The 15,439-nt window shown below is 38.7% G+C and overlaps 1 protein-coding gene across 1 annotated transcript in view; it reads left to right on the top strand.

Annotated features, from left to right (window-relative positions):
* The first annotated feature begins 2,761 nt into the window (after positions 1–2,761).
* Positions 2,762–15,439, top strand: part of LOC128599283 (zinc metalloproteinase-disintegrin-like crotastatin) — an 18,047-nt gene continuing 5,369 nt past the window's right edge. The window contains 19 exon segments of the mRNA XM_053610797.1: positions 2,762–2,822; positions 5,156–5,223; positions 5,344–5,420; positions 6,264–6,342; positions 6,498–6,574; positions 7,789–7,984; positions 8,222–8,284; positions 9,105–9,176; positions 9,708–9,877; positions 9,997–10,078; positions 10,168–10,298; positions 10,585–10,762; positions 11,316–11,405; positions 11,728–11,923; positions 12,008–12,113; positions 12,260–12,416; positions 12,493–12,573; positions 13,086–13,179; positions 14,010–14,109. Coding sequence (XP_053466772.1) covers positions 2,762–2,822; positions 5,156–5,223; positions 5,344–5,420; positions 6,264–6,342; positions 6,498–6,574; positions 7,789–7,984; positions 8,222–8,284; positions 9,105–9,176; positions 9,708–9,877; positions 9,997–10,078; positions 10,168–10,298; positions 10,585–10,762; positions 11,316–11,405; positions 11,728–11,923; positions 12,008–12,113; positions 12,260–12,416; positions 12,493–12,573; positions 13,086–13,179; positions 14,010–14,109 — 2,078 coding nt within the window.

The following is a 15,439-nucleotide window of genomic DNA, read 5'->3' as shown; positions in this document are numbered from 1 at the left end:
CATCAGAGCTGCTTATGTAGTATATTAATTCATGAACACCTTTTTTTGCATTTAGTTACAGTGGTGGAAATTGTAGTGAAACAGTTATTATACTTGTTTTGAGTTCTATTTGACTGGACACTTGAATTGAAAGGCTTTAATCCAAACCTCAATATTATAAAAACAAGTTGGCTTATACGGTAAATATTGTCAACTCGGACCTAATGTGTAGTGTGAGTGGAAAGCTTACAATTAACAACCCTATGGACCGCCGAAAAAAACCCAACTGGAATTGTATTGTACGTATTCAGATAGTTATAAGATAATAAGCCTAAATATTGGAATAGTTAGGTTGTGTAAAGGTGGACACGGCATAAAGGCAATTTCCATTTCGTCCCAATAAGCGATCACAGAGGGGAATACTCAAAGTCCAAAAGATGGATCAGCAAAACTTGTTGAACTTGAAGTACAAGCGCTTCTCGCTTCATTACAGCAATACTTAACAGGTATTCTGGAGGCAAGTTGGACTGTTAATGATTTACAGGTCTGTAAAAAAAAAATGCAGCGCAGTGGGTGAACACATCAAAATGCAAGAGTCTATTCGCTTATATAAGCCAATTATCACAGTTTAGGCATCATTGAGTAGCTGAAAGGAAGGTACACCATCCACAGTTTTAAATCACTCTGATAGTAGATCATACCTGCTTGTTTCTTTAAACCAGGGGTTCTCAAGTGGTTTGAATTTATATATATATACAGTGCATCCGGAAAGTATTCACAGCGCTTCACTTTTCCCACATTATGTTATGTTACAGCCTTATTCCAAAATGGATTCAATTCATTATTTTCCTCAAAATTCTACAAACAATACCCCATAATGACAACATGAAAGAAGTTTGTTTGAAATCTTTGCAAATTTATTAAAAATAAAAAACAAACAAACAAAAAAAGCACATGTACATAAGTATTCACAGCCTTTGCCATGACACTCAAAATTGAGCTCAGGTGCATCCTGTTTCCACTGGTCATCCTTGAGATGTTTCTACAACTTGACTGGAGTCCACCTGTGGTAAATTCAGTTGATTGGACATGATTTGGTAAGGCACACACCTCTGTCTATATAAGATCCCACAGTTAACAATGCATGTCAGAGGACAAACCAAGCCATGAAGTCCAAGGAATTGTCTGGAGCCCTCCGAGACAGGATTGTATCGAAGCACAGATCTGGGGAAGGGTGCAGAAACATTTCTGCAGCATTGAAGGTCCCAATGAGCACAGTGGCCTCCATCATCCGTAAATGGAAGAAGTCTGGAACCACCAGGACTCTTCCTAGAGCTGGCCGCCCGGCCAAACTGAGCGATTGGGGGAGAAGGGCCTTGGTCTGGGAGGTGACCAAAGCCCTGATGGTCACTCTGACAGAGCTCCAGCATGTCTCTGTGGAGAGAGGAGAACCTTCCAGAAGAACAACCATCTTTGCAGCACTCCACCAATCAGGCCTGTATGGTAGAGTGGCTACACGGAAGCCACTCCTCAGTAAAAGGCACATGAAAGTCCACCTGGAGTTTTCCAAAAGGCACCTGAAGGACTCTCAGACCAAGACAAAGATTAAACTCTTTGGCCTGACTGGCAAGCGTCATGTCTGGAGGAAACCAGGCACCACTCATCACCTGGACAATACCATCCCTACAGTGAAGCATGGTGGTGACAGCAACATGCTGTGGGGATGTTTTTCAGCAGCAGGAACTGGGAGACTAGTCAGGATTGAGGGAAAGATGAATACAGAAATGTACAGAGACATCCTCGATGAAAACCTGTTCCAGAGTGCTCTAGACCTCAGACTGGTGCGAAGGTTCATCTTCCATCAGCACAACGACCCTAAGCACACAGCCAAGATAACAAAGGAGTGGCTACAGGACAACTCTGTGAATGTCCTTGAGTGGCCCAGCCAGAGCCCAGACTTGAACCCCATTGAACATCTCTGGAGAGATCTGAAAATGGCTGTGCACCGACGCTCCCCATCCAACCTGATGGAGCTTGAGAGGTCCTGCAAAGAAAAATGGGAGAAACTGCCCAAAATAGTTGTGCCAAGCTTGTAGCATCATTCTCAAAAAGACTTGAGGCTGTAATTGGTGCCAAAGCTGCTTCAATAAAGTATTGAGCAAAGGCTGTGAATACTTATGTACATGTGCTTTTTTTGTTTTTTATTTTTAATAAATTTGCAAAGATTTCAAACAAACTTCTTTCACGTTGTCATTATGGGATATTGTTTGTAGAGTTTTGAGGAAAATAATAAATTTAATCCATTTTGGAATAAGGCTGTAACATAACAAAATGTGGGAAAAGTGAAGCGCTGTGAATACTTTCCGGATGCACTGTATATATAAATCTGTTCATGCAAGTCCATGGAATTTCTATTGCGGTCAAAGGGATCTCTGCCAGCTAAAATGAGCTATATCACTGAATATTCGAACTGATTTGGTGAACACATCAGAATAAGCCATCACTGAGGGGAATACTCTTCTGGGGCTGGAGTACTGGTAACAGCATAGTTTCACTGCTCAAAGACTCAACATTCAACTCAACAGTTAGTTAGCTTGACTCTGCTGGTCAAGGACAATCACTGTTGTCTCACTGTGTTTACGTTGGGCTAACAGTAGATCTGTCACAATAGATCTTCAGTACGTCTCGTGCCGTTGGAGGCGTGTTACTCATTCCTCTTTTTGTGTGGAAGTGGCCAGGCTCAGATAGCATTCTCTTCAGAGCAGATGTAAGACTGGTGAGGATGGCAGCTCACCATCTCCTGATGTGGATCCTCATGATTTTGGTGTCATCCATCCACTCAGGTGAGATATTAAATATTGAGTGATCGATTTGCAATGATTTTATGTATATTTTGCGTTTAAATGTTTTGTTTTTTTTTTTGCTGTACAGAGCTGGTTGAGAGTGTTTTTCAGCTCATTAGTGGATTAAAAAGGTTTAAAATATCTATGAAGTCGATACAGGCAGTAACACCTATGATGTAAGTTCTCCTTATGTGCAAGTGCAGCAAAACATATTTTTATATGTCTGTAAGCCCTTCTATAAACCAAGCGAATTTATGATAAATGAATCAGAAACAAAAATACCTGCGTGTTTAGTATATAACAGCATACATGGAGTCGTATAGGAGGTGTGCACACATTCATTCCTGCTCGTTTCTGTAGATCAGTGGGGTCTGATGAGCATATTTTTTATTGTTTGCATTTAGTTACAGTGGGGAAAATTGTGCCAAAACAGTTATTATATTTGCTTTGAGTTCTATTTGACTGGCCACTTGAATTGAAAGGCTTTAACCCTCAATATTATAAAAACAAGTGGAAAGTTTACAAATAAGAACCCTATGGATCCAAAAAAAAAAAAAAAAAAGAGCTGGAATTGTATTATACATATTCAGATAATTAGCCTAAATATTGGAGTAGTTAGGTTGTGTAAAGGTGAACACGACATAAAGGCAATTTCGTCACAATACGCGATCACGGAGGGGAATACTCGTAGAAAGACAGTTAAACACAACACAGAAGCAAAGAAGTCCAAAAGATGGATCGGCAAAACTTGTTGGACTTGAAGTACAAGCACTTCTCGCTTCATAACAGCAATACTTAACAGGTATTCTGGAGGCAAGTTGGACTGTTAATGATTTACAGGTCTGATCATCTTGACCATCTAACTCCAAAACCAGTGGTCATGAGAGACCACTATGACCAGTGGTCATAGAGGCACTTGTTTTAACTAATAGACAAGTCAAGGGTTAAAATACAGATTTGACCATGATAGGGCACGTAAAATCCTCTGGAAGAGCAATGTCAATAGTCATACCAATGGAAATCCTTCCAATACAACCCCTCAAAAGCTGAGAACATGAGCAGAGTTTAGGCCAAATACACACATGACTCTGGACTAATTATAAAACCTATTTAAAGAGTACTGCACAAAGTTTGACATGGAAAATCCACTTCACACATCAATATTAATAATTGCGATAGCGCACGGTAAGAGCTGAAACACCAACAGCTTTCAAGACACTTGGAACAAGATGTCTGTTGGCCAGGTTTCACAACTGCACTGTTAATTCTTGGGATTGTCAGGCTTCAAAATGAACTATTAGACTCCACCTCCATAACACCAAAAGGAGCCATTCTTAAAAGCAGTCAAGAAATTGCAGTGTCTGAAATTCATTCATTCATCATTCATTCATCTTCAAAAAATACAGAAATACCGTGTTACCTGCCGGATTAGGGTTACTGAGACAGAAAACCACAGAAACAATACTGATGGCCAGAGGCCTCAATATGACACACACTTCACTATTTTGGAAAAGTGTGTCAGTTCATATTGTTGAATAAGGGATGAATCATTATGTAACACACCAGCCATGATCATCGCGATGCAAATATGTTTAACAATCTTTGAGAACAGGGGTACGCAATTAAAATTCATAAAGATCCAGATACATAACATTTCTTCCAGATTAGCAGCTAACACGAGTGAATGGTAGTCATTTTGTCTAGCACCGTAAAATTTGACCCAAGGAGAATAAACGCATATGTGTTTGTCCAAATGTCTTTAAACATTCTGAGCACTCTGATGGCTTTTGATAGTTCTGGGAAGAGGGGTCTAAAGACAATGAAGGCACGAAGAAGAAACCTTGAAAGCAACCCCTGGCTGACGGGCTAGAGGCATTAGATTTGGATGAATCTTACAAAGTCAGGATTAATGTGAAAACACTTGGATGACATCTTGGTTACAATATATAGAATTACATTTATACATATTTATAGTATGAATACATGGCATGTTAGTAAAAGGTAATAGGATTAACTGGAATTTATTGTGTCCCATCAATGGTGTATTCCTACCTCATGCACAGTGTTCCTGAGATTCACCACGACCACCACAATGAGGAAAAATGCTTACTGAAGAGGAATGGATGGATGAATAAATGAATGAATAAATGAATGTACTAAATCATATTTCAATATACAGGATGTGAGAAGTCATTAAGTCACAGTTCTGTTGGAATCCTCTAGACAAAGCTGAATTCGAGTTTTTTTGGAACCATCCTCCTCTAAAACACATCTGTATCACCACAATCATTAACTGAAATTCAATTTTCTGACTTCGGGTTCTTGTGCATTAGATGGACTAGAAATCTACGAGGTGGTTTGACCAATCAGACTTCATGATCTTCCTAAAAAAGCTTTAGAGGTAAGAGTCTGTGGATGATATGACTTTGGGAATCTCTCCTAGGAATCGGTCATGAATATTATTTATGATATATGTAATTATTCACTTAAAAGGAGAATTCATTCTTTTTTTTCCCCCCAGTCCACCAGGCCTGATAGAGTGAAATATGCCATGACTCTTGGTGGCAAACGCATTGAAATGCATCTAGTAAAAAACACGTAAGCTTTCCTTTTCTCATTTCTGACACCCTAACCATCTTTCCAACCACACGCATGCTTTCTTTGAAGGAGATTGCATCGAATGAATGTCAAAATACCAAATTAAATGCAGATATTATTATCCTGTGCACATTTCATGACCATGATTTAGTATCACGTGGCTTCATGAAGTTGAGTACAAATATAAAAATCAATAAAATGCAATGTAAGTAATAGGATGTACTGGATCAAGTGCTATTTTATGAGATGCCGAATAAAGAGGGTGGAAACCAGATTGTTAATGCTTGCCATCGTCTCATTCATCCATCATTGCAAATGTATTTATTTTTATTACATCGCACACAAAAATCCCAAGATTATTTGGTTAAATTAGTCACTCATCCAAAGCTAGAAGTGCAAGCATTGGCATGGACTGTAAAACAGCCCGACCTCCAACATTTTCCATTGGTTCATTGTTTTATTTTAGGTTGGACTTCAAATGGACAGCCACATCAATGCAAGGCAGTGAGAATGAAACATGCATGCTTCTATTTTTCCCAAAGCAGACCTGCTCTGCAAGGGTGCAATTCAAATAAACATCAATGATAATTAATCTTTGGCTTGCGATTTGCACTGCGGTTTAACCACACAACTCTGCTCACCAGACTAAAGATTCAGTTTATTTGCTAATCAAGAACTCTAGAGGAATAATTATTGATGAAGTCGCTCATTCAAAATCAGTGAAAAATGCATATTTTAGGCTTTTTGGAAAGGCTGCGTGTGTAAAGTGTAATTCTAATTTGAATAAATTATGGGGGAAATGTTCTTTCTTGTTGATCTTATATCTGTGTTTGGGTTCTGCAGTGAATTTATAACTGAGGACTACACCGAGACTCATTATTTGAACAATGGGACTCCTGTCGTGACTAAACCTGAGGAAATGGTAGGTGGATACTCATTGGCCTTTAATTCAGTTTCACGTGGTCCTCAGAGGGAGATTCATTTATAATCCAACTACAATTTCTGTCAAAAGAATGATGTAGACTGAGTAATTTGGCAGAAATAATTGTTTTTTAAGGGGTTTTTTTTTTTTTTTAGGATCTCTGCTACTACCAGGGAAAGATCATGAATGACTGGAACTCAGTGATCAGCGTGAGCACCTGTGATGGATTGCGGTACAGCCAATAACTTCTCACTGCTGTGTTAAAAGCTTTTTGCAGAGCTTTTGAGATGACATGCTGTTTATTTATTTTTTTTAACAGGGTGTGGCCACAAATTAATATATTGAGGTGTTATGTTCCCACATGAGGCTGAATATCAAGGTCATCTAAATAAGCTGAGCAGTTTGGAATATCTGACAACACGTTGTTAACTAGTTGCTGGAAGCTCGTAGGACCAAATGGCATAATTATTTGTACTGTTAGAAACTATCAGGCACGACAAAAGCAGAACTATCCGATGTATGAGTAGTCAGTGGTACTTGCCAGTAACCCTTAAGAAAATCCAACTTTGACACAAAATGAGCTAAACCAGCATTGTCTATATAGTCTTCTATCCTAGGTAAAGGATATGAATCAGGGACTGACCATTAACTTATTGATCTCTCCAGTTTCAAAATTATTCAACCCCCTGAATAGAATCCCTCACAACAGCACAAATGTGCGAAACAGATGTTGTCTCAAGCACACCTGATTTAACTAATCAAGGGCTTCAATTATTTTCATCAGGTGTGCTTGAGCTGGAACACATGAAATACCTGAACTGGCTAGGGGTAGAAAGTTTATGAAATACCTGAACTGGCTAGGGGTAGAAAGTTTATGAAATACCTGAACTGGCTAGGGGCAGAAAATTCATGAAATACCTGAACTGGCTAGGGGTAGAAAGTTTATGAAATACCTGAACTGGCTAGGGGTAGAAACTTCATGAAATACCTGGACGGGGCAGAAAAGGAAGCTATCAACGGCTGCAAGCAGATTTCTGAGAAGGCAGGTTGTGAAAAACCTTCAAGTGACTGCAAAAGACATGCAGCAAGACTTGGTGTAACAGGCACTGAGGTTTCAGTGAGCACAGTAAGGCACATACTAAACACAGAAGGTTTCCATGCCAGAACTTCAAGACATTCACCAATACTGACCCAAAAGCACAAGAAAAGTCACTCAAAATCATATAAGTAAGCCACAAAAGTTTTGGGTTTTTGTTCTGTGGAACTTTTTGGCACGATGGATCAGTGGTATGTTTGGAGGAAGAAGAATGAAGAAATACATAACTTGTGGCCTTAATATAATAATTCATGGCCACAAGAAGCTAAATTTGTGGCCAGGAGAAGACAATGGATGGTGCACTCCACTGATCTTTCTTCAAAGATCGCCAATGTTTTTATTCATTTCAGGGGTTATTTCCAGACTGCAGAACAGAGGTTTATTATCGAGCCTTTGTCTGAAGACACTGATGGTGACCATGCAGTGATGAAGTACGAAGATGTGACTGATTCTCCTTATGTATGTGGAGTCACCAACACGACCTGGCACCCTATTCCTGAAGGCTTCCCAGGCTCTTCCCCTGGCAAATCTAAAGCTCGCATGTCAGTAAGTGAGATCAGCTACCATTTAGAGCTTACAAACCATCATCTTAATACCCAAGCCGTAACTTTCATATTCAAAATAACATGATGTACCAAGAATCAGAAATTGAGGAAGACCCAAAACTGAACTATGGCTAATAGGCTCCAGACATGGAACCTAATAATTATTGGTTTACTGATGGTGGTAATACATATTTACAAAAACGTATGTGTTTCACTTCTTTCTTTTCCTTCTTCTTAGGGGCAATTAATGCTCCTGCAAAAGAAATACAATGAAGTCATCCTTGTAGTGGACAACAGAATGGTACGTAAACAACGGACACATGAATTGTACTGTTCCATGCATGAATGATGACGGGATGCAAATGTGAACACTCAATGTATGCTTTATTAAGGGCAATTCATGAATTTTTGCCAGAAATCCAAGAGTAATGCAGACAGCAATGGTTCATAATCATAAGATGGGGAAACCAGGAAATAATACACATGGAACTGGAACTAGATAGTTGCTAGAACCGCTAGATATGTGATGTGACAAAGCTGCATCAGGGTATAAATACAGTAGGCAGCCTAAAAACCAAACACAGAACAGGTGGACACTATGAGGTAACTCACCAATGATTGGACTGAAGCGGAGTCAGGACTACAACAGAAACAAAACTACATGGCAATGTAAACAAATTTAAGCAAATGACACAAAGCCAATACGAAACAGAATTCCTGATGAATAGTTTCTCACACAGATTAAGCCATAATTTTGGTTTAAATAACATTTACCAATTTAGTATAGTAGCAGGTATCACTTTAGCTAGGTTAGCCCAGTGATTTTATAGCCACAGTTCCAATGATGCTAATTGTATCAAATCTTACCTCATTGCATATAAGCATGAAGCATCAAGCCAACTACATTGCACTCCCATCTTGACTTACTTATTCATCTTAAACCATATCAGTAAAATGTTTAGGAACAGATGCAACTAATTATACAGTAAACACAGTGAAGCTAATACGAAAGCGTATGTAACGACAAGAGTGAGGAAAATAAGTTTCAAAAAGGGTATCATTTTGTCTTTGCCGAAACAAATCTCTGACTAACCATATGTTTGATATGCTCTCACACACAGTATGTGAAGATGGACAAGAACATCACCAAAGTGAGACTGAAGATCTTCGATATTCTCAACTTCGTTAACATCGTGAGTCTCGGTCCTCATGTTTAAGTCAATGCAATAAAACACTGATGTGACAATAAAGGTTGCATCTTTTAAGATGTTATTCCAAGAGTACACTGTAAAGTATCAGTGTGAATTACTGTTTCCTTTACCAGACTCAATTCAGCTTGTTACAGAGAAACTGGAAAGTGAAAACTCCTCTGTCTTGAAGAAATGGAGACTGTGAATAATTACACACTTTTTAAATCATTTCAATAGAGTGTCCACCATATGAGTGTCCACCCTGTATAAGTTGTTCCCATTTAAAATGGTAACAAATTTGTTCTAATGGGATTCGCAGCTGCACTACAGTCCGAGCTACTGTTAGAGAAGATTAATCAAACCTTCTGACCAATAAGATTCAAGTATTTATCACATTTTCTGCCACCCAGACTAAAACTGGCTTTTGTTAACTACTGGGAAGATTTTCATGAATTGTTTTACATATTTCTGCAAAGTTATGAAGATATTCATCCGTTTAACGGTTTAATTTTTCATTTAAATTTTTTTGGGCAGGTGTATAAACCGTTGAACACTTTTATTGCTCTGGTCAGTCTGGAAATTTGGACAGATTCTGATAAGATAGCAGTGAATACGTCAGCTGGTGAGACGCTGGATGCGTTTACTAAGTGGAGAAATGGCGTTCTGATGAAGAAGAAGCAGCACGACAATGCACATCTGATCACGTTAGTGTGAAAATGACTGATCAAGCTTTGTTTTTGTTTTTTTGACAGAACTAATTTAGAGAACTAAACTATGCAAATGATGCTGAATTTAAAAAGTGTTGGTTCTGTCGATATTTCAGTGAAATCGACTTTGACGGGTTGACTGTGGGCCAGGCTTACGATGGCAGCCTGTGCACGGACTTGTCTACCGGAGTCATCAAGGTACCAAAAACAAGAGATGTACTTCATAAACATTAACTGACAAACTGGATCATATAATAAGAGTCCGTGTCTTCTATTGCACCTCTCAGGACCATGGTACACGAGCCATAGCTGTAGGTGCCACCTTGGCACATGAGATTGGACATAACCTGGGTATGAACCACGATAACAGCTCGTGTGCATGTGCCGGGGCCAGCTGCATCATGATTGCCTCTCTGAGGTATAATGCAAGAAACCTAGACCCCATCATAGGAGAAGCTTCTTAATCAAAGACATGAGCATGTAATGTGCCGTGGATGTGCTGGATCAAGTGCTATTTTATAAGTATTGATGTAACTTTTGGACGCAACTCTGAATACACCCAACAACTGTGGAAATGCATTCAAGGGCAATATTCAATATACAGTGTACAGTACTAGATATGACATTATGAATGAATCAAACTTGGGTATTTATTCAATTCAAAACATGCCTGTACTTATCGATTTGTACTTATCGTTTTGTAGCTACAACATCCCACAACTCTTCAGCAGTTGCAGCCTGACCGACTACGAGCAGTTCCTGAACTCACGGAACCCTGAGTGTCTCCTCAATAAACCCCAAGCCAAAGACGTCCTCCAGCCTGCAGTGTGCGGCAATGGCTTCCAAGAGACTGGAGAAGTATGCGACTGCGGGCCTGTGAAGGTAAATCAGAACTTGTTAATGATCTAAAATGATACAACAGTTAGTTCCGGTCCTCTAATTTGATTGGTCAAACTAATTTGATTGGTTCAAATCCATTACTACAGTAGCGTTAGCGACATCATCAGCGGACATGACAAACGATACATATTTTCACAAATATAACTTTTGACTTAAAATATGAACGCTCATCATGTGAAGATGAACAGGAAAGAAGGGACACCAATTTGAACAAAAATAAAAAGAATCTTTTGTCCATTTTGTGTCGATAATGTCACTTACTCGATTATGTTCTTGTTTATAGAACTGTTGTAGAAAAGTAATATCGCACTCAGAATTGTGTGGTTATGCTGAATGGTCATCGGTAATGATTAGCTATATGGCCGAATCACAGCCATGCACACATTCAGGATAACCGCCCTCTTGCTCATGCGATATTGCTTAAATATCACATAGATGACTGTACTGATATCGGTAGTGAACAAAAATACAGCAATTAACTCGGTGTGTTAGAATGTATGTTGTGTTATCATTTGAAAATTGTGTGTGTGTGCAGGAATGCACCAACCCGTGCTGCAATGCCGCCACGTGCACACTCACAGAGGGCTCAGTGTGTGCAGATGGAGAGTGTTGTCAGAACTGTAAGGTAAGAAAGTCCTAATAATTCACTAAAATTTGTGTTAGCAATGTGTAGAACAGGCGAAATCCAGGACCAGGACTGGGAAAGTTTGGGAAATACTGAATGATAAATAATGATTAAATGTTTGTACCTTCTGACCAATCAGATTCAAGCAGTCATTACATTCCTCTGCCACACAGACCGAAACTGGCTTTTGAATCGCAAGAATATTTGCCAATTTAAACAACTGTCTTGAACGAAAGCCAGGCAAAACACAAGTAAAGCAGACTTCACATCCAAATACTTCAGTCATCCCGTTATCTCTTAAACTCCTTATCTTGCTGGGCAGATCGCTGCTGCCACCCAGATGTGTCGTCCCATGCGTGATGAGTGTGACCTGCCTGAATATTGCACGGGATATTCAAGCTCGTGCCCCGAAGACGTCTTCGCCATGAACGGTTTGCCGTGCAAGAACAGCGCTGGCTACTGCTACAATGGCCAGTGCCCAAAACGGGATGACCAGTGCATCAAAATGTGGGGTTCAGGTACATAATCGGCATTTAACAAACCATTAATAATGAATTAATACTCGTTTGTGCTTGTAAGCAAGTGCTTTTGTTTTTTCTCAGGTGCCGTGGTAGGGGTTGATTTCTGCTACAACCAGAACACAAGGGGAATGTACTATGCTTACTGTACACGATCCAGCAATGACCAGTATATAGGGTGCCAGAAACAGTGAGTCCAAGACCAACACATTGTAGCATTGTCATACCTTCAAAGCAACTTGCTGTTATTCAGATAAAAGTTCATTTCGCAATGGAAGTTCAAATATTAAATCCTAAATCGTTGAGGAATTCTCCTAAACACATTTGATCTCCTAGGGATATAATGTGTGGGAAGCTTTTCTGTGACAAAGGCCAGACCAACCCGATCTATGGCAGGTTCGTCACGTTCAACACCTGTAAAGCCACTTTCTACAGCGACAGCACCAGAGATTTTGGTCAAGTGGACACAGGAACCAAGTGTGGTGAGGGGAAGGTAAGATCTCATTCAGAGCATGAAGACCAAGTATTACAAATGAATCTAAATTTATCTTTGGAGGAATCTCTTTCAGGTATGTAGTAAGAACCAGTGTGTGAGTTTAGACGTCGTCTACAACACAGCCAACTGCATAGCTAACTGCAAAGGCAATAGGGTAAGTTTTCAGCATGACATGTACACCACATTCAGAGTCTGTGAGTTCAAAAGATATGCCAGTATTTATAACAAGAAAGTTCCTTGTATTTATAATCAGGTTACACCACATTCGTATTATTATTAAAATCTCAGGCACGTAGTATCATGGCACGGAGGTTGACGGAACTTTCTTGTGTTGAATTTCGGCTGAGATTTTTCAACAGCGTCTTGGCGCTCAACCTTCACTCTCATTCATCTTGATCCCGTTTACACTGACCTTTTCAAAGTGCAACCAATAAGATGAGCCAATAGGCTAACTCTGTGAATGATCCATGTTCTCTCAAATACATCTCGGTGTATGAAATGCTCATTAAGCATGCTTGTCGTGACTTTGTGTACGGCGTATAATGTAACCGTGTGCTAAACGTACATTGATAGACGTCTAGAGGTGCCATGGAAGAACAGGTAAAGGAACAAAGTGGACAGTTGTGATGAAAAATATTGATCCGAGTGCAATTGTGTGTCCTACAGGTGTGTAATCATAAGCTGCAGTGCACTTGCGCACCTAACTGGCTTCCACCTTACTGTGTGAGGCCAGTCAACAGGTCTGAGTCAACAGATATAGGTAACCTGTTTGTTTGGTTGTTTTTATTCATTTTTTTTATTTTACTCACCTACATATTTCCCTAGGCCCAATCCTAGTCTCAGATATAGTTCCTAGTTTTAGATATCATGTAACAGTAGTTCCCAGTCACAGATTATACTCATATTTCCTAGTTCTATATACACTCACACCCATATATGCTTGCTGAACATCTCATGACAGATTTATTTATTTATTTATTTATGGTGGAACAAGTTTGTGCCTCTTAGTTCCACTAAAGGGGAATTATAATGTTACAGCATAAAAAGACATTCTATATAATTGTGTTGTCAGCAGTTTGGGGGAAACCCGCATATGGGTTAGGTGTCTATATACAGTACTTTTGGACATATAGTGTATCATATAACAGTAGTTCCAAGATCTTATTTCACATGAAATTCCAGATATCTGCTCACAGAATTCCCCAGTCCCAGGTACACACATATAGTTCCTAGTTCCAGAAATCATCAACCAAACATTTTTGATTTTGGACTAAATCATAAACTTGTAGCTTCCAATCCCAGATACTCCTTGTACTTCCTAGTTCTTAAAAAATAAATAAATAAATAAATAAATAAATAAAGTTCCTAGTCCAAACTAACCCACCAAACTATTTCTAAATAACTACCAAAATTTATTCGTAGCATCAAAGACACCAATGACTCCTAACTCCAGATACCATACTTGGTAATTCCCAGTCCCAGATACACCCATATTTTTTAAGTGACCTGGTGTTTATGAGTTTATAAAAATGAGAGATTGAAATGCAGACCTCAGGAATAACACTGCACCTTCCACTCTTTGCATTTTAGGTATGCAGATAGGCATTGCTGTGGCCATCTTTATCCTGTTGGGGTCTGTTGTAGTCGGGGTGGCCATCTATTGCATCAAATGTAGGAAGAATCAAAGCAGGTAAGCAGGAATACAGCTTTCTGCATGTGCGCACACACAACACATGTACGTATGTTAACTGTCAGTTAAGAACAAACCAATAATGACTAATCATGTATGTTGTGTTCACTTGTTTTTCATTTCAACTATATGCAAACGAGATGCTTAAATGGTTTTTGGCTTTGAAACAGTAAATATTACAAAAAGCTCTGGTCTTTCTTTCATTTCCTGCTGCAAAATATATATATATATATATATATATATATATATATATATATATATATATATATATATATATATATATTCTTAAAATAATTCTTTAAAAAAAATTAGAATAAAAGCAGAATAAGATCTGTAAGGTCCTGTAAAATAGCCTACTTGTACTTCCAGGTTAAATTTGTGTGGTGATTCAAGTAGAAACAATAAATCAATGTTGTTGTTGTTGTTTTTTCAAATGAATTTGATGAAAGAAAAACAAAAAAACATGCAGTTTCTTTTGTTTTCCCACTTTCATTTTGAAATGAAAAATGAATGAACGCAGTGTACACCATTCATGACAAATATGAAATTTGTCAAAACTATTCATTTTCTCTCATTTAGTGAGCATTTATATTATCCACATGCTGTATTATTTCAGTGTCATGCTTATCCACCAGATATCAGACCTATGTGCTTATAACAAACTTCTCTTTTAGTTCAACAAGTGCCAACTGATCTCAAAAGTCTACTGTAAACGTCTAATGTAAGTCTTTTCATTTATTTTGGAAAGGGTTTATATATATATATATTATAAATGTTTAACATTAAGTTATTAAGTAGCATTAACTCTGCTTGGTCATGACAAACATTTGAAATAATAAATGGATTCAACGGTAAATTTGCCAAGACTAAAAAAGGGTTTAAGCAAACATTCTGCAGTCTCTCAAACATTCCTGGTTAGGAATTTCATCTTTACATTAACACATTGTTCTATTCCAGGCTTTTTTTCCTCCTCACCAGGACTGTGAAAGTCCAGTCTAGGCGGGACGGTCATTCAGAACACAACCAGCAGCCAGCACCAAACAGGATTACATTGTTTACAGGTTTTCACAAAAAGTACTTGAAGAGAACTGATGCTGTAAAATGATTGGTTAACTCTGGGAGATCTACCTTGCTGCAAAGTTTGGTTTGAACTGTAATCTGTTTCTACTTGACTACATCCAGCATTGCATTACTTTACACAAGACCTCAAACTACAGGATCAGCTGTGCAAAATGGTAGACCTGTAGAGCCATGGCTGGTTATAAAGACAAAGGACTTGATATTTAGATAGTGAGGAGAATTTGGCACAAGGGAGGTTCTTCAGTTTTCT

Source organism: Ictalurus furcatus, chromosome 22 (genome assembly GCF_023375685.1).
Source record: "Ictalurus furcatus strain D&B chromosome 22, Billie_1.0, whole genome shotgun sequence".
Classification (NCBI taxonomy): Eukaryota; Metazoa; Chordata; class Actinopteri; order Siluriformes; family Ictaluridae; genus Ictalurus; species Ictalurus furcatus.
The sequence above is the reverse complement of the archived record's forward strand: the minus strand, read 5'-3'. Positions and strand labels throughout refer to the sequence as shown.